At 40.6% G+C, this 23,653-nt stretch overlaps 2 protein-coding genes across 3 annotated transcripts in view; one reads left to right on the forward strand and one right to left on the reverse strand.

The window, feature by feature from the left end:
- The window catches only part of LOC122549453 (gamma-glutamyl hydrolase-like), a 40,373-nt gene extending 32,521 nt beyond the window's left edge, over window positions 1–7,852 (forward strand). Inside the window, exons 7-9 of the mRNA XM_043689297.1 lie at window positions 693–786; window positions 2,933–3,070; window positions 6,168–7,852. Of these exons, the coding sequence (XP_043545232.1) occupies window positions 693–786; window positions 2,933–3,070; window positions 6,168–6,304 (369 nt within the window). The 3' untranslated portion in view covers window positions 6,305–7,852. The remainder of the gene's footprint in view (window positions 1–692; window positions 787–2,932; window positions 3,071–6,167) is intronic.
- Window positions 7,853–11,601: 3,749 nt separating this feature from the next.
- The window catches only part of LOC122549455 (sodium/potassium-transporting ATPase subunit beta-1-interacting protein 3-like), a 475,134-nt gene continuing 463,082 nt past the window's right edge, over window positions 11,602–23,653 (reverse strand). For both annotated transcript variants that reach the window (XM_043689300.1, XM_043689301.1), the window contains exon 6: window positions 11,602–12,623. In XM_043689300.1, the coding sequence (XP_043545235.1) occupies window positions 12,610–12,623 (14 nt within the window). In that variant the 3' untranslated portion in view covers window positions 11,602–12,609. The remainder of the gene's footprint in view (window positions 12,624–23,653) is intronic.

The raw sequence follows: 23,653 nt of genomic DNA on the forward strand, positions 1-23,653 counted from the left end.
CGCTGTCCACTACACCTCCAATTTTGGTGTCATCTGCAAACTTACTAACTGTACCTCTTATGCTCGCATCCAAATCATTTATGTAAATGACAAAAAGTAGAGGGCCCAGCACTGATCCTTGTAGTTATTCCCATTGGCAAAAATGGGAAATGCCTTTGAAGTGAAGTTTTCCCACTCAACTACAATTCTTCTGATAAACACTTTTCTTGATGTCTTTATGAAAGTACATAAAGTTGCTAATGATTTATTTATCTCATCAAGGATGGTGTAAAATTCAATAACTATAAGAGTAGGTATAGTTGTCATTTATTATGAAAAAGCATTGTCTAGGTTATTTGTCTGAATGCAATCTAGGCTCCAACCTTTTAATTAAATGGATTATCACCTTCAATAAAATACTATCTTGTGAACGTTCGATGATGTTATCACCAGCAGACTGTCCTTACACACAAACTACTTCCTGGATGGTACAAAAGAGTGGTGACCTTAGTCATCAGTGGAAGTATTAATGTAGCTTCTTGATTAACCAGGTCCACACTGTTGACTTATAAATTATTGTATAGTACAGGAGGGGAAGAAGAAAATAAATGGGATATTTCCTCCAGAAAGATGAGTATATTTTCTGGATTTTCTATACAGAATATAAAATTGTATTTTAATTACATTACCATCTTTTTCTGATTCAATTTCAGAATTTTACAAGCAATGCAAAACTAAGAAACTTTTACAAAATCTTGTCAACTAATATGGACAGCCAGGGCATCGAATTTGTATCCACGATGGAAGGTGATTACTGCTCATAGTGTCCATTCAGTAATAATAAGGTCCTCTATGGATTGAATTACATTGATTTGTATTTTCACAAACTGCTCTGCTTTTTTTTTTCTTATTCCTCTTTCAGAGGATTAATTACTGCTATAACATTTTCCTTTCCATTTTTAATTCTTCTTGTTTAAAGCCATTTTTCATCATCATGCTCACCCTTATGACCCTGCGAAAGGAAATGCAAATGTACAGAGAAACCAGCAGGATTGAAAGAAATAATCTCTCCTGAACTGTATAGTGTTTATGTCGAGGCACAATAAGTTTCTGTAGAGCCTTATGGTCACTCACTTTGGTCACTGCTTTGTTGTGTACAGGGCATACTTGGGCAATTGTCCACTTCCAAGTATAACTGTACCTGGAAGAACTTGGCTCAGGGTGTGCCAAGCTCTGGAGCATGTATCTTCAGATGTATTGCCATAATGTTGTCATGTTTTCAGTATCCAGTGCCTACAACGTGTGGTGGATGGAGTTTAGATAAATGCGAGGTTCTGCATTTTGGAAAATCAAATCAGATCAGGACTTACACTTAATGGTAAAGTCCTGTGGAGTGTTGCTGAACAAAGAGACCTTGGAGTGCAGGTTCATAGCTCCTTGAAAGTGGAGTCACAGGTAGATAACATGGTGAAGATGGCGTTTGGTATGCTTTCCTTTATTGGTCAGAGTATTGAGTTCAGGAGTTTGGAGGTCATGTTGTGGCTGTACAGGACATTGGTTAGGCCACTGTTGGAATATTGCATGCAATTCTGGTCTCCTTCCTATCAGAAAGATGTTGTGAAATTTGAAAGGGTTCAGAAAACACTTACAAGGATGTTGCCAGGGTTGGAGGAGCTGAACTATAGGGAGATGCTGAATAGGCCGGGGTGGTTTTCCCTGGAGCGTTGGAGGCTGAGTAGTGACCTTGTAGAGGTTTATAAAATCATGAGGGGCATGGATAGGATAAATAGACAAGGTCTTTTCCCTGGAGTGGGGGAGTCCAGAACTAGAGGGCATAGGTTTAGGGTGAGAGGGAAAATATATAAAAGGGACCTCAGGGGCAACTTTTTCATGCAGAGGGTGGTGTGTATATGGAATGAGCTGCCAGAGGAAGTGGTGGAGGCTGGTACAATTGCAACATTTAAAAGGCATCAAGAAGAGTATATGAATAGGAAGGGTTTAGAGGGGTATGGGCAAGCGCTGGAAAATGGGACGGGATTAGATTAGGATATCTGGTCAGCATGGACAAGTTGCACCAAAGGGTCTGTTTCCATGCTGTACATCTGTCTGACTCTATGACTCATGGTATAGCAAAGTGACACACCTCAAGGAAAAGCTAATAATCCCAGTATCCTCTCAAACAGCTCTGCCAAAAGGCAGCCCCAGTTGATCGAGTTGTTAAATAGTTAGATAGCTTGTCTGTAAGTGCCACATTGAGAATATTTTCTCCCACTAAATGAGTTTATTTCATCAATCGAAATATTTTAATTGTACCTTGATTGTTAATTTATTTGTTGAGATGTTATCCTTTCTTAATAAGTAGTTTGTGATTGACGTTTATACATACCATGTCTGCATTTTGCTGTGCAAAAGCCTGATGCCTTTTGAATGTTGCTGACCTGTACCTTCCAGCAGAGTTATGACTATCCAGGGAACAATTTAAACTTGTCAAATTATCTCATAGAAAAGTAATAGTTCTGATGCTAAACAGAATTACACGTTTTGTTAAGTTTGAGGGAAGAATGAGAGAGTCCAAAGATAGGAAAGAAAAAGCACTGCTGATGCATTCATGTGTTTCCTTCTATGTTACTAATATAAAATATCCAACTAGAAGTTTGTCTCTAAAAATTTTGTATACATTTTGCTGTATTTACTTCTCTCTGGAGCGTATGCGCAGACTGCTGTGAGTAGGCCAATCCATTACTTTTGTGCATTGGTTATAAGTGTGTGTCATTTTAAGAGGATGTTTCCAGATAGAATATCAAATTAAAATTTGAAGGGAGTAGCTTCAGCGTTTTGTACCTGTGAAATTTGACAATTAACATTTATGTAAAGTATCTAAAACATGGGGAATATTTTTTATGCAGAAATGTTCATTCATAAAGGAAATGTCAGTTTGTTTGCTGTATTACAGGAAAAAAATACCCTATCTATGGAGTTCAGTGGCACCCTGAGAAAAATCCTTTTGAGTGGAGCAGAAAGAAGAACATCCCACATAGTCCTCACGCTGTTGAGGCTGCATGGTACATGGCGAACTTTTTTGTTAATGAAGGTATGGACGATGCAAGAAAGCAGCTTTAGCCTTTTTCTCATAGTGAAAATATTATCAAAATGATTTACAGCAATTGAAATGAGTTGGTAGAACCATCGAAAATGACTTAGCTTTTAATAGCTGAACAGCATTGCATTTAGATTCATTCGAGATGTACAGCATGGAAACAGATCCTTTTTCTCCAACTCATCCGTGCTGACCAGATACCCTAACCTAATCTAATCCAATTTGCCAGCACTTGGCCCATATCTCTCCAGACCCTTCTTATTCATATACCCATCCAGATGCCTTTTGAATGTTGTCATTGGACCAGCCTCCACCACTTCCTCTTTCAGCTCATTCCATACATGTACCATCCCCCTGCTTCAAAACATTGCCCCTAAGGTCTCTTTTATATCTTTCCCCTCTCACTTTAAACTGATGCCCTCTAGTTCTGGATTGCTCCACCCCAGGGAAAAGACCTTGTCTATTTATCCTATCCATGATTTTATAAACCTCTGTAAGGTCACCCCTCAGCCTCCGATGCTCCAGGGAAAACAGCCCCAGCCTATTCAGCCTCTCACAATATTCCAAAAGTGGCCTAACTAATGTCCTGTACAGCTGCAACATGACCTCCCAACTCCTGTACTCAATACTCTGACCAATAAAGGGAAGCATACCAAACACCTTCTTCACTATCCTATCTACCTGCGATTCTACTTTCAAGGAGCTATCAACCTGCACTCCAAGGTCTCTTTGTTCAGCAACACTCCCTAGAACCTTACCATTAAGTGTACAACTCCAGCTCTGATTTTTTTTACCAAAATGCAGCACCTCACATTTATTTGAATTAAACTCCATCTGCAATTCCTCAGCACAAATGCCCACCTGATCAAGATCCTGTTGTACTCTGTGGTAATTTTCTTCGCTGTCTGCTATACCTCCAATTTTGGTGTCATCTGCAAACTTACTAACTACTCAGAGAACTGAAAAAAGCATGCCAGTGGCTTTAAGCTAATGGCTGAACATGTACGTGACAAATTTGATCACAAATAGCACATCGATAACAACAAAGTCAACTCAGCTGGAAAACCCCATCAGAACCTGTCACCTTGAAGGGAGTGTGAATGGACCACCTACTAACCCATTTACTAGACATCCAATCACTGGGCATTATGGGGATGAAGCTCTCGGTGTAATTACTCCAGACAATGAGCTTTGGCTGAGAAAGCCACTTGTCTCGCCCCAACCTGACGTAAACCATGGACCCGGAATGCATTAGCCACAACCAGGTTTGGGTACAGAGGGATATAGGAACCACAGTAGGCCATTCAGCCCCTCAAGCCTTGTCTGCCAGCCAATGAGGTCATGGCTGATCTGTTTCTCTATTTAGCTTTGGTCTGTATCTCTGAATACCTTTGCTGAACAAAAAAATAGCTATTTTAAAGTTAAGGGTAGCTGGTGAGTTGAAGAAAGAGGATCAGGTAGTAAGCAAGGTGATCCTTTTTTCTGTTGAAGAAATTGTTTTTTCTCAAGCTACAAAGCATCAGGAGAGACGCTGAATGAGCAGGCACCTTGAGTGTGGCCCTCTCTCTTCAGCTGGCAAATTACAGAGTGTTATTTGACCACAAAGATGTTGCTGGCAGTGTTTTACAAATCAGTCCAACAGCTGCTGACTGTTTCTTTAAGAACTCTTACAGATTGTCCATCATCATTTTAAATTGTCTCACTGTCAAATCCAGAGGAATCACTGGGGTCAACCTGTGACCCTCCAAGATATCAGTCTACAAATTTGAAATACCTTCCGTTGAACATTAGAAAGATAGCTTCTGCATGTGAAAGTTGGAGTGTTTTTATTATTTTTGTTGGATTGGATAAAATATACCAAGTACTACTCCATTTTTAATTAAATCTTAAGAAGAATCCTATTTCAATGTTTCTCTGACAAAGACAACATAGACACATCCAAACATTTGATTTAAAGTCACCACATGTACCCAAGTACAGTGAGAAGTTTTGTTTTGCGAGCAGTACAGGCAGATCACAGTAAACAAGGACATAGGGTGCTTAGACAGAGCGGGGCATACAGATTGTAACTACCCAGGGGGTGCACAAAGCAGGGTCAACATTATTTGAAGTTGGAGAGGTCCATTCATCAATCTAATAATGGCAGGGAAGAAGCTGTTCTTGAATCTGTTGGCACTATGTTCAAGCTTCTGTGTCTCCTGCCTGACTGAAGAGGTTGGAAGAGAGCATTACCAGGGTGGGAGGGGTCTTTGATGATGTTGGTTGCCTCTCTGTGGCAGAAGAAGAGTAGATGGAGTCAGTGGAGGGAAGGTTGATTTCTGTGATGGTCTGGGCTGAGTTCACAACTCGCTGTAGCCACTTACAGTCCTGGGCTGAACCGTTGCCATACCAGGCTGTTATGCACCTGGATTGTATGCTTGCAATGGTGCATCAGTAAAAGTTGGTGAATTGGAAAATGTTATCTTTCAAAATATAACTTGTTGAGGTCACAAAGAGTCTGTTCCTGTGCTGGATTGAATTGTATTGAATAAAGAGCGGAGAAATGGGTAAGTCATTTTTACTCCTCACCTGGTCATAACGGAACTTTGGGGATTTCATCCATGACCAAATCTAAAGAGAAATGCGAAAGTGGAATTGGGACATCAAATTGATTTGAATTGTTATTGCCACGTGTACCAAGGTACAGTGTAAAGTATTGTCTTACCCACTTTACAAGTAGATTGTACTGTAGAAGTGCATCAGGGTAACAGAATGGAGTGCAGGGTACAATGTTACAGCTACTGAGACAATGCAGAGAGAGACCAACATTAACATTAAAGAGGTTCATTCAAAATTTTGATAAGAGCAGGGAAGAAATTGTTCTTGATTCCGTTGCTTGTACACAAACGTTTGTATCTTCTGCCTGATGAAAGAGGGTGGGAGAGAGTATAGCCGGGGTGGGAGTGGTCTTTGATTGTGCTGGCTGCTTACCCAAGGCAGCAGGAAGTGTAGATGGAGTCAGTGGAAGGAGGTTTGGTTCATAACTCTCAGATCTCAAAGACCAGTGCTGGAAACCCTAAAACGTGAATGCAATCACTTTCTTCTTTTACAGCTCGCAAGAATTGGCATCGTTTTTCTGATGAAGTGGAAGAAGAGAATGCTTTGATTTATAACTATGTGCCAGTTTACACAGGGAACGTTTCTGGCTTCCAGCAAATTTATATAATTAACGGCACCCGCTTCAGTTAGAGTTGGGCTCTGGCAAACCAAATGGAGAATTTTGTGTCTTTGTTTTAATTTTAGTGCTCAATGCATACGATTATTCAATCATTTAGAAATTAAAAATTACTGGTTAAATATGGATTTGATCTGACAGGTAGACTTCTGATATTCAAGCAATTCTGGTAATTATAGCTGTCGCTGCAAAGCTGGTTGCTCTGTAGCTGGTGACACTGTCAGGACAGACTTATTGGGTTTTCTGAGACCCATTTGTTAGTGAGTCTTCCTGTCACTGGTTTTAGTAATCCAGAACCCAGGCCAGTGTTCTGGGGACCCAGGTACAAATCCCAGCATGGCCAATGGTGAAATGTGAATTCAGTAAAAATCAGGAATAAAGAGAGCTGCTTTTATTGGCAACCGTTGCTGTTGATTATCATTTAAAAAAAATTCTAGTTCACTAATGTCCTTTAGGGAGGGAAATCTGCCATCCTTAAACTTGACTCCAGACCCACAGCAATGTTATTGACTCTTAACTGCCCCATGGTCAATTAGGGATGGTCAATAAACGCTGCCTAGCCAGTGATGCCTTTGTCCTGTGAATGAACATGTAAAACAGAGATGCCTCTGATTGAACTTCAGAAAGGGGATTCACCATCTGTATGCCCTTGACTCATTGTGCCATTAGGTTGGACCTCGCTCACATATTCTTTCAGTCTTGAAGTTTTTGTTAAATAAATGATTCAAATTCAGTAAGCAATATCTATCCCATTGTTCTTGACCTATTGATAAGGACAATAAGATGTTCCTTTCTTAATTGAATGAAATAAAGGCAGGAGAAACATACATTTTATAGTATCTTCTGCATGCTCTATGTCCCAAAGTAGGTCACAGCTAATGCACTGTCTTCAAAATGTAGAGTGTGTCAATATTGTTTTTTTTTTAAAGTTGCCTAAACTTCAAGTCTCAAGTATTTCATTGTGGTGCAAGCCATGGATGAGTAAGCTTCTGAGCGTGCTTTCAGAATGAGATTGATTGATGGGCTTTTATTTTGTGAGGTTATGGTGAATAATTTGCAAAGACTGGAGGGGAACAGCACACTTCCATGAGTCCATTCTTCTGTGATGCGATGTTTGCACTCCTGTGCTTGCCCCATGTTATAGAAAAATCACAGTTTGACAACTGCACTTAGTGTTGGCAATGTAATTGTGTTAAAGCCAACACATGTTTTAAAAGTTTCCGCTAGAGAAACAGCATCCCCAATTTGTCAGTCGCGTTACAGTGAATTTGCATTATAACAGAACGACCTGTATTACTACGGTGAAGTTTGCTCGAGACCTTTTTACCTTTCTGGTAGCATCCTCAGCCTTCTCCAGTAAGTCTCCGAAAGTAAAGCGACTAATGCTAGACACCACTTTTCCCAAAGATAGTGTGATTGATATTACAGTGTCTTTTTCAACCTAATAAGGAAAATTACTTTGGACAAAAATAATTACTTTTTTAAGTAAATGTAATTACATTGTTGGGTACGAAAGAAATTGACAGCTTTGTAACAAATCTCAATAAAGTATTTTATAAACAGACTGACTCCTGTGAAATCTGTGCAATGGAATATGTACAAAGTATTCACTTTGTCTCGTCCTGTTGAATTTTCTTTTAACTGTGGGGGTCTGGCCTTTTGATTTTTGGTTCAGTACATTTTTATTAATGTGCAGTGCACAGGTTTAGGAGGAGAGGGACTTGTGCTTTTCAGAAGAATCACAATCATTGCAAGTTATTCTTTGTCGAAAGGCAGAATCAAGAATTGTTATGATACAGATGGAGGCCATATGACCCATCATATTTGTGCTAACATTCACAATATATTTTTCAGGCAATGCTCAATGGATCTTGGAAATGTTACACATCTATTTGTACACCCCAGTCCAACATCGGCACCTGCAAATCATGACATTCTTTCAGTCTTGAATTTTGTTAAATAAATTATTCAAATTCTGTAAGCAGTTTGTACAATATCTATCACATTGATTTTGACCTATTGACAAGAACGATCATAAGATGTTCCTTTCTTTAATTGAACAAAAAAAGAGGGGAGAAACATACGTTTTATAGCATCTTTTACATAGAGTCCAACATGCTCAATGCCCCAAAGCAGGTCACAGCTAATGCAGTGTTTTCAAGTGGAGAGTGTGTATGTGTATCTATATCAAAAAATACACCTCATACTAGTTGTAGACTGACTTAAAATTCTATTCATAAAAACTAATTTTAGAAATGAAAGTTTAGAAAAGAAGGAATACTTACAATTGGCATGTAATCCAATGTACAATTTAATCATTTTTAACAACACAAAATATTTACCATTCATACTTTTTTTAAAACATGAAACCCAGGAGATTGGACTTACTCATTAAGTAAATATTGTTTACACTATATTTCTATCAATAACACACTCAATACACCCGAATGTGCTTATTTATACAAGATTATTCTTAAAAAATTTACACAAAATGTGCTTTATTCATAAGATCAATGCAAGAAATTCAATATCTAAAGACTACCATCAGTGCACATGTAATTGCTGCATTAGTAACGCTACAACTTGTAATCAGTAGAAACATAGCAGCTTCAAAGACCTTTAAATTCCAGCCCATAACTGACACCACTCTTCCGCCTGCTGTTCTAAAATCCATTGGTATAGATAATTGTAAAAAGAAGTTTGTCATTCAGTTGCAATGTTTGGTTTTGACGTAGCACAGTGAAAGGAGATAAATCTAAAGGTTGGGCATTGGGCTCTGCCAGCAGAGGTTCAGAGAAGTGAGATTTTAGTTTGGGCACAGTGCACACCTGTGCCATCTGTATGTTGGGGAGGTCAGTGCCAGTGCTGACGGAAGACCAATGAATCTGAACAATATCCTGCTGCACCAAGGCTGCAAAAACATGAACAACTTATTTCTTTAGCTGACAACAGTTTACTACTTCAGGCGCATTGGTCTTCTCTGGGATTAACCTCCTATGCTTGGTATTATTTCAGATCCTTTCAGAATGCCTCAAGATTACAGGTGCTAGCCGACAGTGAGTGTGAGTTCCTTATGTAGACACAGGGCTGGATTTCAGAGAAGTTTAGGCAATCCTCATTATCTGGAGATTGGGGAAGATCTATTCACCACCTCTCCTATTGCCAAGAGATGGCTGGGATTACAGAAAGGGATGAAATCCTGGAATTGCTGGATTGATATCAGTCATGGACAGGGGTCTCAGGCTCTCTGATCTTGAGCAATGTCAGGAATGGGGTACCTCAGGAGTTACTAGCCTACTTTGTTAGCGATGTGTTTCCAGGTACATTAGGAAAAAAAACTTATCTGGAAAAAGCATTTCCAGAAAAATATGTCTCAATTAAACTGTTGGATACCTTTGTTGTCTCTGCAAAATTTAGGCAATGATCAATACTAGGAAATTCAGTTCATCTGAATTCTATATTCTGAATAAAATGCACCATCATTTTGGAATTTTGTATACAATAAAAGATGTATCACTGGTTCAGGGTTTGATTCCTTAAAATGATGAACTCATGGTTTAAATAATCTTTGTAAATGTTTTCCTTTTCCTGAATTAGTCCCTTTCTCCCATTCTCCATAAATCAGACTAGACAATATTGTTTATATAAGTGGCATTTATTTAATACACACCCTGTTACATAAGCAGAGAAACTCACCCTTGTACATTTATTGTTCGTTTGCTAATTTCACCAAAAGTAGTTTCTAGACTGTAATATCCACAATATTCCTAGGACATGAATGCCCTTTTCAAACTAATTCCTCGCCTAGCTATTCAGTTGCATTGTATCATGTAAGACGATACCTAAGGAACATGGAATGATATGTTTGTACCTTACACATTAGGGATGAACCTCCCCGGTAAATCATAGCGTAGTCATCAAGGGCTTACTGGAGAGCTACTTGATGGGTTTATTGATTCCATGAGGGTTACATGCTGGTTTGACCTTTTGTGTCGCTAGTTAATAGCTGAAGCTTCTTACTGTTTTGATTCTGGCTTCTGCGAACAACTTGGTGTTAATGGTGTGCGATAATTTATTTTATTCTTTCGATGTGGAAGGGAACACAGTGTAGGAGAGTAGCCACACAGTGCATCTTTATTGGACACTTCTCATCCAACATCACTGAACAGCAGCACCTCAAGTTGCCAGTCTTTCACCAAGGGCAGCATCAGTGAGTTGCGTTATCTGCTGTAGCCATGTCTCAGTCTTCCAACCATGGCATGGAAAGCAGTTCCTCCGACAGTTATGGTCACAGTGGTCATTAATGTTTACACGAGGGATTGTTCCAGGTTATGGCAGTTCAATGCAAAATGTGCAACCCACTGTTGTAACAGGGTCACTCAATTCCATGCTCAGGGTAACATCTTGCATTCCCCAAATACAGGGAACAGATTCATTTTCAGGAAATGCAGTTTCTTTGTTATCGCAGCCAGCAAATCATACAAGTTACAACCCATACTGTTGGCAGCCATTACGATTCATCCATCCTGTACAAGTCTCCTGTACTATTATTGTTTTCTCTACCTGGCTCCCAATTCAAGCGAGTTACTGGACTTCAAGGGGTATTGGCTTCAGGCATGACTCATAGCTCCTGCCAGTAATCCACGCCCAGAAGTAATTGCAGACACAGCCTGATCAGGTGAGCTAAAGTACTGTGGGGAACTGAGTGGATTATCACATACAATCACAAAACTTCCACATGCCTCAGTATACTTCCTGATTCCTGGTCTTGGTTCAATCTACTGGAATACTGCATTAAAATGGAAGAGCACTGTTGACCACAAGTAACAGTTTCTGCCAGAGTTCCTAGAAAACAACCGATTTAAGCAAATTTCAAGGACCATCCCTCTCTGTCTTAATGCACCAACAATGTCAGTATCATGTTCTTGTAATCACCATCTGAATGTTTTTAAAGCAGAGGCACAGCTCTCCCCTGACATAGACAAAGCAGGAGGCTGGAAGAACACAGCAAGCATCAGGAGGTGGAGATTAGATTACTTACAGTGTGGAAACATGCCCTTCAGCCCAAGTCCACACCGACCCGCCAAAGCGCAACCCACCCAGACCCCATTCTCCTACATTTACCCCTTCACCTAACACTACGAATTTAGCTCAGCCAATTCACCTAACCTGCACATAGTTTGGACTGTGGGAGGAAACTGGAGCACCCAGAGGAAACCCACGCAGACACGGGGAGAATGTGCAAACTCCACACATTCCTGCCTCAGTCGCCTGAGGCAGGAATTGAACCTGGGTCTCTGGCACTATGAGGCAGCAGTGCTAACCAGTGTGCCACCGTGCCACCCACAAAATGTTGACGTTTCGGGTGTAACCTTTCTTCAGGACTATGAATTTCCCCTGAGAGCCGTGCCTTGGATATGCAGGGAGTGTGGTGTTGGGGGAAGCCTTTCCTTGCTGCGCCAAAGTGTGCAGATGCATGCAGCCCTGGTCTTGCACGCTTCTTTTTCAGGTGTAGCCAAACATCTAGGCTTTGGAGTTTAGATGCTGCCTGTGAATGTGCCCCAAGTGAAGGCTATAAAGACAATTTTCAATGGGCTGTGAAACAATGGGGAATGAAATAGACTGGATTTATCAATGTGGATATTACAATCGTGCCACATGCTCTACTGAACAAAAGAACATGAACAAGGTTTCCAACTACTTCAGTGAGAGGAACACAGCAATAATAAGAATAAAAGATTTCTTTTAATCATCTAACCTATAATCCATTGATTGGCCTAAAAGATGATGCCCATAAGATGTTTGTAACATTCACAAGACTACAAAATACTGGGGTGCTAACATCACCTTACAAATGTGTTAAGAATTAATTATCCATAAAAAAGGCATTTTTGTACAAGTTGAAAACTGACTCATTTAAATATGCTACAGAGAAACAGTTGCTACCATCAAATTCACTTTCAGCACAAGTCCAGTTTTATGGTTTTCTGTTTCACAGTGGATTTTACCTGAAACAAATCACTTGACTGTACTGAATTTATTGGTTGCTTCAGTATATGTGTTTTAACTGGATGCTCCATATTAGATACAGTTATTGTACAGCATAGGACAAGAAACAGTCAGTAAGCAGAACCAAGTAACATTTCATAATTGACTTGGAAATGCCTAAAAATTAGTCCTTGACTTGAGTTTTGGTCAGAAGTGAATTATTTTGTGGGTGTACGTGCCCACACCTGATAATGCTTTCTCTTGACTCGGAACTGTAGTTTGAAATACATCTTCAGCAGGAGCCTAGTCATTCATGATAATTTATTGTCTGTCATTTACTTCGACCTGAAACAGATGAAAAATAATTCAGAATTAGCTTTTTTTTTTCAAAATAAACATTATTGTTTTCAGACTATGCGATTGGCACTTTAATAGCCTCTGTGTTTTCACCATAGAGAAGTTGAAAATAATTATTTTATATGTTTATATAAAGTGTCTGTTGATAAATCAATGTAAACATAGAACATAGAACAATATCACACAGAATAGGCCCTTCGGCCCTCGATGTTGCACCAACCTGTGAACTATTCTCAGCTTGTCCCCCTACACTATCCCATCATCATCCATGTGCTTATCCAAGGATTGTTTAAATCACCCTAATGTGGCTGAGTTAACTACGTTGGCAGGCAGGGCATTCCACACCCTTACCACTCTCTGAGTAAAGAATCTGCTTCTGACATCTGTCTTAAATCTATCACCCCTCAATTTGTAGTTATGCCCTCTCATACAAACTGATGTCATCATCCTAGGACAAAGACTTTCACTGTCTACCCTATCTAATCCTCTGATCATCTTGTATATCTCTATTAAATCCCCTCCTAGCCTTCTTCTCTCCAATGAGAACAGACCCAAGTCTCTCAGCCTTTCCTCATAAGACCTTGCCTCCAGACCAGGCAACATCCTGGTAAATCTCCTCTGCACCTTTTCCAATGCTTCCACATCCTTCCTGTAATGGGTCAACCAGAACTGTACATGATATTCCAAGTGAGGCCGCACTATCGTTTTGTACAGTTGCAGCATGATATTACGGCTCCAGAACTCAATCTCTCTACCAGTAAAACCTAACACACCATATGCCTTCTTAACAGCACTATCAACCTGGGTGGCAACTTTCAGGGATCTATGTACATGGACTCCAAGATCCCTCTGCATATCCACTAATCTTTCCATTGACCCAGTACTCTGCTTTCCTGTTATTCTTCCCAAAGTGCATCACCTCACATTTAGATGCATTGAACTCCATTTGCCACCTCTCAGCCCAATTCTGCAGTTTATCCAAGTCCCCCTGCAACCTGTGACATTGTTTCAAACTGTCCACTACTCCACCGACTTTAGTGTCATCTGCAAATTTACTAATCCATCCACCTATGTCTGGGCCTAAGTTATTTATAAAAATGACAAACAGTAATGGTCCCAAAACAGATCCTTGTAGCACACCACTAGTAACCGGACTCCAGGCTGAATATTTTCCATCAACCACCACTCGCTGCCTTCTTCCAGAAAGCCAGTTTCTAATCCAAACTGCTAAATCACCCTCAATCCCATGCCTTTGCATTTTCTCCAACAGCCTACCATGTGGAACCTTATCAAAGGCTTTACTGAAGTCCATGTACACTACGTCAACTGCCCTACCCTCATCTACATGCTTGATCACCTTCTCAAAAAACTTGATCACCTTCTCCAAAAACCCTGAGGTTTGTGAGACATGACCTGCCCTTGACGAAACCATGTTGACTAAATATATGATTATAAATGTCAAATCATTTAGTGAGTTAGTGCAATGCATGATTTAGTTCTGAGTTCATACTAAACAGAAATGTTACAGAATAAATGCTCGTGTGAGGAATGATTGCTTACATTACGACAGTGATTGGATTTTAAAAATACCAGTTCTTACTTCATTGGAAAACAACCTTGAAGTATGTCTAGAGGCTAGAAAGGCAGTATAGAAATGAAAGTGAATGAGCTCAATGACACTATGTTGAATAAAGGAAATCAGTCAGGAATCCTTCTAACCTCCTTCAATTACTACACAATGGCTGCTGCTGGAACATGCACATGTATTGATATCAGTTTGAAAAGCAATCCCGTTAACTGTGATGGTTCAATACTTTGCTGACTCTCAATGCCTGTATTATGACATCAAGAATGACCCCTCGAGCAAAGTACTGGAAAACTGCCAATGTTCCTGTAATAATATCCTCAGAAGAGTCAGTACTTCTGCAGAGTCTGGGAGACAATTGATCATTGAGTTTTATTTTGCTTTTTCATCTCCTTCAGATAAGAGGGTGATGCTGTCCAGGCTGGTGTAAGGTCACTGTAATCCCTCTGTTTCATATCAGAGGCACATTGAGCAGGGTGCATGTTGGTTTAACGTCAGGCAATTGCTGAAAAAAAAGTCACTTTTTGTTGAACATTTTCATCTTACTTTCACCAGGGCAATTTGCAAGAAACACCAAAAATACCAACTCATTAACGGGCCTAAAACTGTCACATTTCATCCTGAAATTTGCTTAGCCGCCTCCAGATTTTCACGAAGGGTAAGGTAGTTCAAAAGGTTTGAGTGACAGTGAGGCCAGCTATTCGATGCTGCTGTTTTGGTCAGCATGGACCAGTTTGGGCCAAAGGGCCAGTCTCCCTACTGTAGGACTCTGTGACTCGAAAATTAACTGGTGCATTCTCCAAGGCAATAATTCTACAAATTGGAGTCCACTTGCTAACCAGTCATCACTATCCATTCATACCGTATATATATATAAATTTCCTTTGTGAAAATGTGTCTTTTTAAAATCTCTACTCAAGTTCTGTATTAATGATTGTTTGTAAATTGACTCCATCACGCTGGGATCCATAACCTTTGCCCCGGCTGAGGTTGTACTGAACTTGGCAGCAGGTGCTCAGTGCGGCTGCAATTTGGACGAGAGTTTCCTGAATGGGAAATGATCCCTACTGCTCCGACTTTCCCCACCATTCTAGATACATAAATGATAGTTGATGCTGGACATGTTAGCACGATGCAGGCAGAATTGATAAAAGATAGCAAATTAACATTAAATTTGAAATATCAATGATCTACATTCAGAATGCTATTCATCCAAAAGGAAATAAAATGTTAAGAGCCCAATGAAATGGGAAGAATGGAGAGTTTCACAGGATGAACATTCGTAAAATTCACTCGTAACAGCTGAAGCAAGTTCAGGAGTGATGCAGTGGCTGTGAAGATCTTTGGGACATTACGTAGAACTGAAAGCGAGTATATTAATGCAAATCGTTCTGTCTATATGATATATTGAAATCTGTAGATAAGCACTAGATTTGATTCAACATCTGATCTGCCTACAATGTGTTTTCAATTAAATGTGTAAATGTTTATAATTAGCATCTAATGCTCATTGTCTGTGCTGGAGAATGAAATTCAGGACACTTGTTAAAATATCAGATCTATCATTTCTTAAGGATGGGTAACTTTAAAAAAATGAACAATCAAAGCTTTTCAATTTTTAAAAAATTGGGACAGAGTATCTTTTATTAATATTGAAAAGGTACTTTCCCAATTCCCCAACGGAGGTAATTTTCCTAAACATTCTGTCTGGGATAATTTCCCAGCCGGAGAAAGTGAGGTCTGCAGATGCTGGAGATCAGAGCTGGAAATGTGTTGCTGGAAAAGCGCAGCAGGTCAGGCAGCATCCAGGGAACAGGAGAATCAACGTTTCGGGCATAAGCCCTTCTTCAGGACCTTCTGAAGAAGGGCTTATGCCCGAAACGTCGATTCTCCTGTTCCCTGGATGCTGCCTGACCTGCTGCGCTTTTCCAGCAACACATTTCCAGCTATAATTTCCCAACCCCCAATTCTGAGCCCTCACTCTTCCATTCTCTCTTTATTCCTTTTCTTTCTTGAATCTGTTAAACCCTCTTTAGTTTCCTTCCTTCTCCAACACTCACTTCCCACTTCCACCTTGCTCTCTCCCTCATATTTCATCCTCTCAAACCTACCTCTCAACAACCTCCCCCCCACCTCCTCTGCCTCACTCCTATTATCCACTCCCAAATTATAAACTGTAAAGTTTTAATACATTTCAAAGCAGGAAATGAAAGTTCATGTATATCATGTCTCCATTCAGTGATGCAGAGAGGCTGGTGTTAGACTGGGATGGACAAAGTCAGAAGTCACACAACATTAGGTTATAGTTCAAATTTATTTGACATCACAAACTTTTGGAGCGCTGGCCCTTCGTGAGGTGAAGTTACTTCTAACTTTGTCCATTCAATGAATGTCACGAGTTACTGTGAATTACTGGCAGATGGTGCACTAAGCCAGTAGATGGCAGAACTGCATCAAAGTGCATTAAAGCAGCAGTAAAATAAAATCTATTTTTCAAAGCAGATTTAGAAAACACATAAATCAAACTGCTTAATTACTTGCTTCTACATGTATAGTCATTTACAATGTAATGACCGTTTTCTTCAGAAAATCGAAAATGATTTCCAGATTTTTTTCTGTAATATAAGAAATAAACTTACAATCTTTTCACATCTTTCATGACAATAGGTCATAGCAGAGACTCTAGCCATCTCGCCATACATCTGGGAGATGACGACCAGAATACTCCAGCCCCTAGACATCATGGTAGCCCACAAACCTACCACCACACTGAAACAGCTCCTGATGGATCTAAAAAGACCCTGTACCAACAACCAGCAGAATGAACGTCATAAACAAAACACCCTGCAAGGACTGCAACAAATATTATATTGGACAGACGGTGAGAAAACTAGCCACCTGGATACATGAGCATCAACTAGCCATTAAAAGACATGACCAACTATCACTAGTATCCATTCTCACAGAGGAAGAGGGACACCAGTTCGACTGGAACAATACTTGAGTTGAAACTTTATTGCTGGAACAGCACAGCAGGTCAGGCAGCATCCAGGGAACAGGAGATTCGACGTTTCGGGCACAGGCCCTTCTTCAGGAAGAAGGGCCTGTGCCCGAAACGTCGAATCTCCTGTTCCCCTGGATGCTGCCTGACCTGCTGTGCTGTTCCAGCAATAAAGTTTCAACTTTGATCTCCAGCCTCTGCAGACCTCACTTTCTCCCCGACTGGAACAATACATCCATCCAGGGACGGGTAAAACAAAGACACGCACAGGAATTACTAGAGGCCTGGCATTCAAACCAGAACTCCATTAACAAACCCATCGATTTGGACCCCATTTACCAACCTCTCAGAAAAAGAACCAGAAGTGATATCAACAGACCAAGACATAAAAATAGCAAGTGGGACAGAACACCAGCCCTTCATCGGAGGCTCACTGATGATGCTGTTACCTCGCTGAGAACAAATCCACCAGCTCAGTGAGCAAACTTACAACTTGATTTTTTAATCTATCTGCGCTGCCTTATAATTCTCGGCAGTTGTTGAGAGTGTGGTGCTGGAAAAGCACAGTAGGTCAGGCAGCAGCCGAGGAGCAGGAGGATCGATGTTTTGGACATAAGGCCTTCATTAGGAATCAGGCATCACACTCTCAACTCCGATCTCCAGCATCTGCAGTCCTCACTTTCTCCTAATTCTCTTTGGCTGTGAGGGACTGCCTGTCCCTGTTCATATATGTCCAGAGAACATTAATTTTGCTTAAATTGTTTCTTCCTTGAATTCTTCTGGTTCAAAGTAGTTCTTCCATCTGGCTTCTGTCACAAATTACTTAGCTACCCACTAAGGCCCTTGTATGGTGCAACTTGGCACCTATTCAAAAGTAATGGCTAATACTTTCATTTACATATTAATGTTTGTATTAATTTGCTCAATCCCTTTACACTAAAATATTAGAATAAGAAGATTATGCTGCAGCTGTATAAAATCTAATTAGGCACAAACTGAGTGTTGTTAGCAGTTCTGGCCACCTCCTGACTCCCCAAAGCCTTTCCACCATCTCCAAAGCACAAGTCAGGAGTGTGAGGGAATACTCCCTGGATGGGTGCAGCCCCAACAACACTCAAGAAGCTCAACACCATCCAGGACAAAGCAGTCCCCGCTTGAATGGCACCACATCCACAAACATCCACTCCCTCCACCACCGATGCTCGGCAGCAGTGTGTACCATCCAAGATGCACTGCAGAAATTCACCAAAGATCCTCAGACAGCGCCTTCCAAACCCCACGACCACTTCCATTTAGAAGGACAAGGGCAGCAGATATATGGGAACGCCACCTCTTGCAAGTTCCCCTTGAAGCTGCTCACCATCCTGACTTGGAAATATATCACTGTTCCTGAGTCAAAATCCTGGAATTCCTTCTCTAAGAGCATTGTGGTCAACCCACAGCACATGGACTGCAGTGGTTTAAGAAGGCAGTTCACCCCCACCTTCTCAAGGGGCAACTAGGGATGGGCAATAAATGATTTAGCCATTGAAAAATCATAATGAGTATTCCTGACTTTATTTTGACAAACATTCTGTGATAATCTACAGGTGACAGTGCTTTCCAGGCCTTGGGAAAAGCAACAGTTTAAGAAGGTCTCTTCTTACACATGATTTTAGAATGACCATGTCATTCTACAAGATGAGAGACTTAACAAACAACTCAGGTTTTTTTCAATATATAATTTCAGTTGCATCGTGCTGTAAACCTTTGCTATAAATTCTGTGTCTTAGTCATATACTCCACAACCACCTTGATGAAGGAGCAACACTCTGAAAGCTAGTGCTTCCAATTAAACCTATTGGACTATAACCTGGTGTTGTGTGATTTTTAATCTTCTTACACATGTCTGCAGTAAGAATACACACAAGTGTCAGGCCACTAAGTCAATGCCCTGATCCACAGGCTTGTTCCCACTGTCATATTTAAGACTGCCTATAGATCTGTCAGGCAGAATTCACAACCTTCATCTTTGAACAGTTTCCAGTCTATCAATCTGGTTAACTGTGGAGAGTAGCCTTTGGTATTCAAAACCTATCCCATAAGTTTAAAAAGATTATCAATTCTAATTTAGTTTTTTTTTTAGGAGGAATCAGCATTGGAAAATGGAGCACGGATCATTCGGTCAGGTCAAGGCATGATTAGATACAGTGTAAAATTGTCGGCTATATATTACAACAACAGCTTCTACTGTGTCTATTGTACACCTACCGTGCTGTGACTTCTGAGTAAGATTGCTAACTTAGTGTCAATTGGTGCTAGATTAATGGTGTGTTTTGAAAAGGAATGTTACAGACAATAGGATGATTACATATAAATAAAATCGAGCAGGAGAGAGGGTTTACTAAAGATAGCACTGACCCAGCAAAGGGAAAGAAAGTTAACTGAAACACTAACTCGCTGTTTGGGTTAAGCTGCTGATTGATTTGATCTCTATTTCCTGTCTTATTCCAAGATTTAGTAATTGAGCTTTTATTTTTACTTCTGTTCTTCAATGTTGTTGAAGCAAGATCCTCAGAGAGAAAGTGAGGTCTGCAGATGCTGGAGATCAGAGCTGAAAATGTGTTGCTGGAAAAGTGCAGCAGGTCAGGCAGCATCCAAGGAGCAGGAGAATCGACGTTTCGGGCATAAGCCCTTCAGCCCAGTATGCTTGAAGCAGCTCACTATACTGCTGGGAAAAAATATATTTGATATTTTCATTTTGATATATTAGAAACAGGCCTGCAACATCCTTCAGTTCAGATGTTTAATCTATTTTAGATACAGTGAAAAGAATGAATCGTTACCTAAAGAGAGCCCTGATTATGTTGCACTATCGGTTATAATTCCACAACACCGCTGAAAGCAGAAGACCTTGGTCTTTTGAAAATGAATGATAAATGAATAATAACAGAGTAAAGTAGGTTCTTCTGCATAGTGTGACCTAATTCTTTGAGCATTTATTTTACAATAATTAATAACATGGCTGTTGAAAAATGAATAGTAAGATTTGCTATGAATTTAAATATCTGGGAGCACAAAAGGAAGCAAACCTCAACTCAGAAACTAGTTAGATGTTGGCTTACAAATAAACCAATTGCAACTCTAATCCTTTCATACAGTTTTTCTTTGAGTGATGTGCTGTCTTTAGCCTTTGAAATAGAATTGTTATCAATCTCAATTTCAATCAAACGTCATGTTGAGGTTTTACAGGGGGCTTCTTCTGGAGTACTGTGTCCAGTTCTGGTCACCCTGTAAGAGGAAGGATATTATTGAGGCTGGAGAGGGTTCAGAAGAGATTTACCAGGATGTTGCTGGGAATGGAGGGGTTGAGTATAAAGAAAAGCTGGATAAGCTGGGATTCTTTCACTGGACCGTCATGAGGGACACAGATAAGGGTGGGGGAATTTCAAGACAAGGGGGTATATTTTTAAGGTGAGAGGAGAAAATTTTAAAAAAGGTCATGAGTAGCAGCTTTTTTTTTCTTCAAAGCAGCATGGTGGCTCAGTGGTTAGCACTGCTGCCTCATAGTACCAGGGACCTGGGTTCGATTCCAGCCTCGGGCAACTGTGTGTGGAGTTTGCACGTTCTCCCCATGTCTGCGTGGGTTTCCTTCTCATGCTCTGGTTTCCTCCCACAATCTAAAGATGTGTAGAACAGGTGAGTTGGTCATGTGAAATTGCCCATAGTGTTCAGGGATGTATAGGTTAGGTGCATTAGTCAGGGGTAATTGAATTGAATTGAATTTATTGTCACGTGTACTAATGCACCATGAAAAGCTTTGTCTTGTGAGCAATACAGACAGTTCACAGAGTCAAGTTGCATAGATAAGTAAATAATAGGTAACAGTGGCAAAAGCAAAACACAGGTACAGGTGAATGTTAAGAATTTGTAAGTCCATTCAGTATTCTAACATCAGTCGGGTAGAAATCGTTACGAAACCGGCTGGTGCGTGTGTTCAAGTTTCTGAGCCTTCTCCCCGATGGTAGATGTTGTAGAAAAACATTCGAGGAGAAAGTGAGGTCTGCAGATGCTGGAGATCAAAGTTGAAACTTTATTGCTGGAACAGCACAGCAGGTCAGGCAGCATCCAGGGAACAGGAGATTCGACGTTTCGGGCACAGGCCGAAGAAGGGCCTGTGCCCGAAACGTCGAATCTCCTGTTCCCTGGATGCTGCCTGACCTGCTGTGCTGTTCCAGCAATAAAGTTTCAACTGTAGAAAAACATTGCCAGGGTGGGATGGATCTTTGAGAAGTATAGGATGGTGGGGTGGGTTGCTCTTCGGAGGGTCAGTGTGGACTTGTTGGGCCAAAGTCCCCGATGGTAGAGGTTGTAGAAAAACATTGCCAGGGTGGGATGGATCTTTGAGAAGTATAGGATGGTGGGGTGGGTTGCTCTTCGGAGGGTCGGTGTGGACTTGTTGGGCCGAAGGGCCTGTTTCTACATTGTAGGGATCCTAAAACTCTTTCCTGGTTTCAGCAAGTGGCTTGTATGTGGAATAAACGTCCAGGGGCAGTGGTGGATGTGGGTCCAGTTACAACGTTTTTTGGATAAGAACGTGAATAAGGAATGTTTGGAGGGATTTGGGTCAAGCTCAAGCAGGTGGGATTAGTTTTGTCTGGGATTATGATTGACATGCAAGAGTTGGACCAAAGCGTCCATTTCTGTGCCCTATTACTCTATGGCTATTAATTCATTATCTATGGTGACATTCAAAGCAAACTCAACCTAAGTAGGCACTTTGAGGAGCACATTATTTGCAGCCAATGAATAAGTACAATATAACGTTATTTAGTCTCACGATTGATTGATTCTTACACTTAATCAAAATGTATTTTGCTGCAGATTTGAATGAATATAAATCCTGGCTCAAAACACTGACTTTAAATATACAATCAGCTGGATCGCTCACTTATTTTTACCAATTGTTTTCCTTCCTATCATTTTGTTCGATGTGGTCATTCCTCTCGCTCTCTAGTCTCCTTACAGTTTCAGTCCACATTGTACGTTGGAATTGTATGAAGAAACAAACAGAATATGAAAGGAATATTACCTGTGTTGCCTGACTTCAGGCCCATTTCTCAAACATGGTGATATGCAAATCTCATTGGTTGTAGAATCCTGTAAAATAAATTCTTCAGAGATATTCAGCTGACTTCAGTAAGTCCAGGCCTAAACTGCTCATTCTCACTTCATAAGTCAAACCCCTCACTTCTGGAATCATCAAGTGAACCTCATCAGAACTATTTCCAGTAACAACCAAATCCTATCCCAAATAAGGGAACCATAATTACATCCAAGTTCAATACAGCTGCAGCAATGCTACCCTATTCTTACATTCATTTCCTTTAGCAATTAAGTCCAAAATTCCACTTGTCTTCCTTATTACCTGCTGTACCACATACTAGCTTTCTGTGATTCATACATGACACCCAGAACCCTTTGCATTGAAGCATTCCGAAGTTTCTCTCTATTTGCATAACAAGTTGGGCCTCTTGCTGAGATATTTGTATCATCGATAGTCACAGGTGAGGTGCCGGAAGACTGGAGGTTGGCCAAAGTGGTGCCACTGTTTAAGAAGGCTGGTAAGGACTAGCCAGGGAACTATAGACCAGTGAGCCTAACCTCGGTGGTGGGCAAGTTGTTGGAGGGAATCCTGAGGGACAGGATGTACATGTATTTGGAAAGGCAAGGACTGATTCGGGATAGTCAACATGGCTTTGTGCGTGGGAAATCATGTCTCACAAACTTGACTGAGGTTTTTGAAGAAGTAACAAAGACGGTAGATGAGGGCAGAGTGGTAGATGTGATCTATATGGACTTCAGTAAGGCGTTCGACAAGGTTCCCTATGGGAGACTGATTAGCAAGGTTAGATCTCATGGAATACAGGGAGAACTAGCCATTTGGGTATAGAACTGACTCAAAGGTAGAAGACAGAGAGTGGTGGTGGAGGGTTGTTTTTCAGACTAGAGGCCTGTGACCAATGGAGTACCACAAGGATCGGTGCTGGGTCCACTATTTTTTACCATTTACATAAGTTAGTAAGATTGCAGATGACACCAAAACTGGAGGTGCAGTGGACAGCGAAGAGGGTTACCTCAGATTACAACAGGATCTTGACCAGATGGGCCAATGGGCTGAGAAGTGGCAGATGGAGTTTAATTCAGATTTGAGGTGATACATTTTGGGAAAGCAAATCATAGCAGGACGTATACACTTAATGGTAAGGTCCTAGGGAGTGTTGCTGAACAAAGAGACCTTGGAGTACAGGTTCATAACTCCTTGAAAGTGGAGTCACAGGTAGATAGGATAATGAAGAAGGCGTTTGGTATGCTTTCCTTTATTGGTCAGAGTATTGAGTACAGGAGTTGGGAGATCATATTGCAGCTGTACAGGACATTGGTTAGGCCACT

Source organism: Chiloscyllium plagiosum, chromosome 4, assembly GCF_004010195.1.
Source record: "Chiloscyllium plagiosum isolate BGI_BamShark_2017 chromosome 4, ASM401019v2, whole genome shotgun sequence".
In the NCBI taxonomy this organism is placed as follows: domain Eukaryota; kingdom Metazoa; phylum Chordata; class Chondrichthyes; order Orectolobiformes; family Hemiscylliidae; genus Chiloscyllium; species Chiloscyllium plagiosum.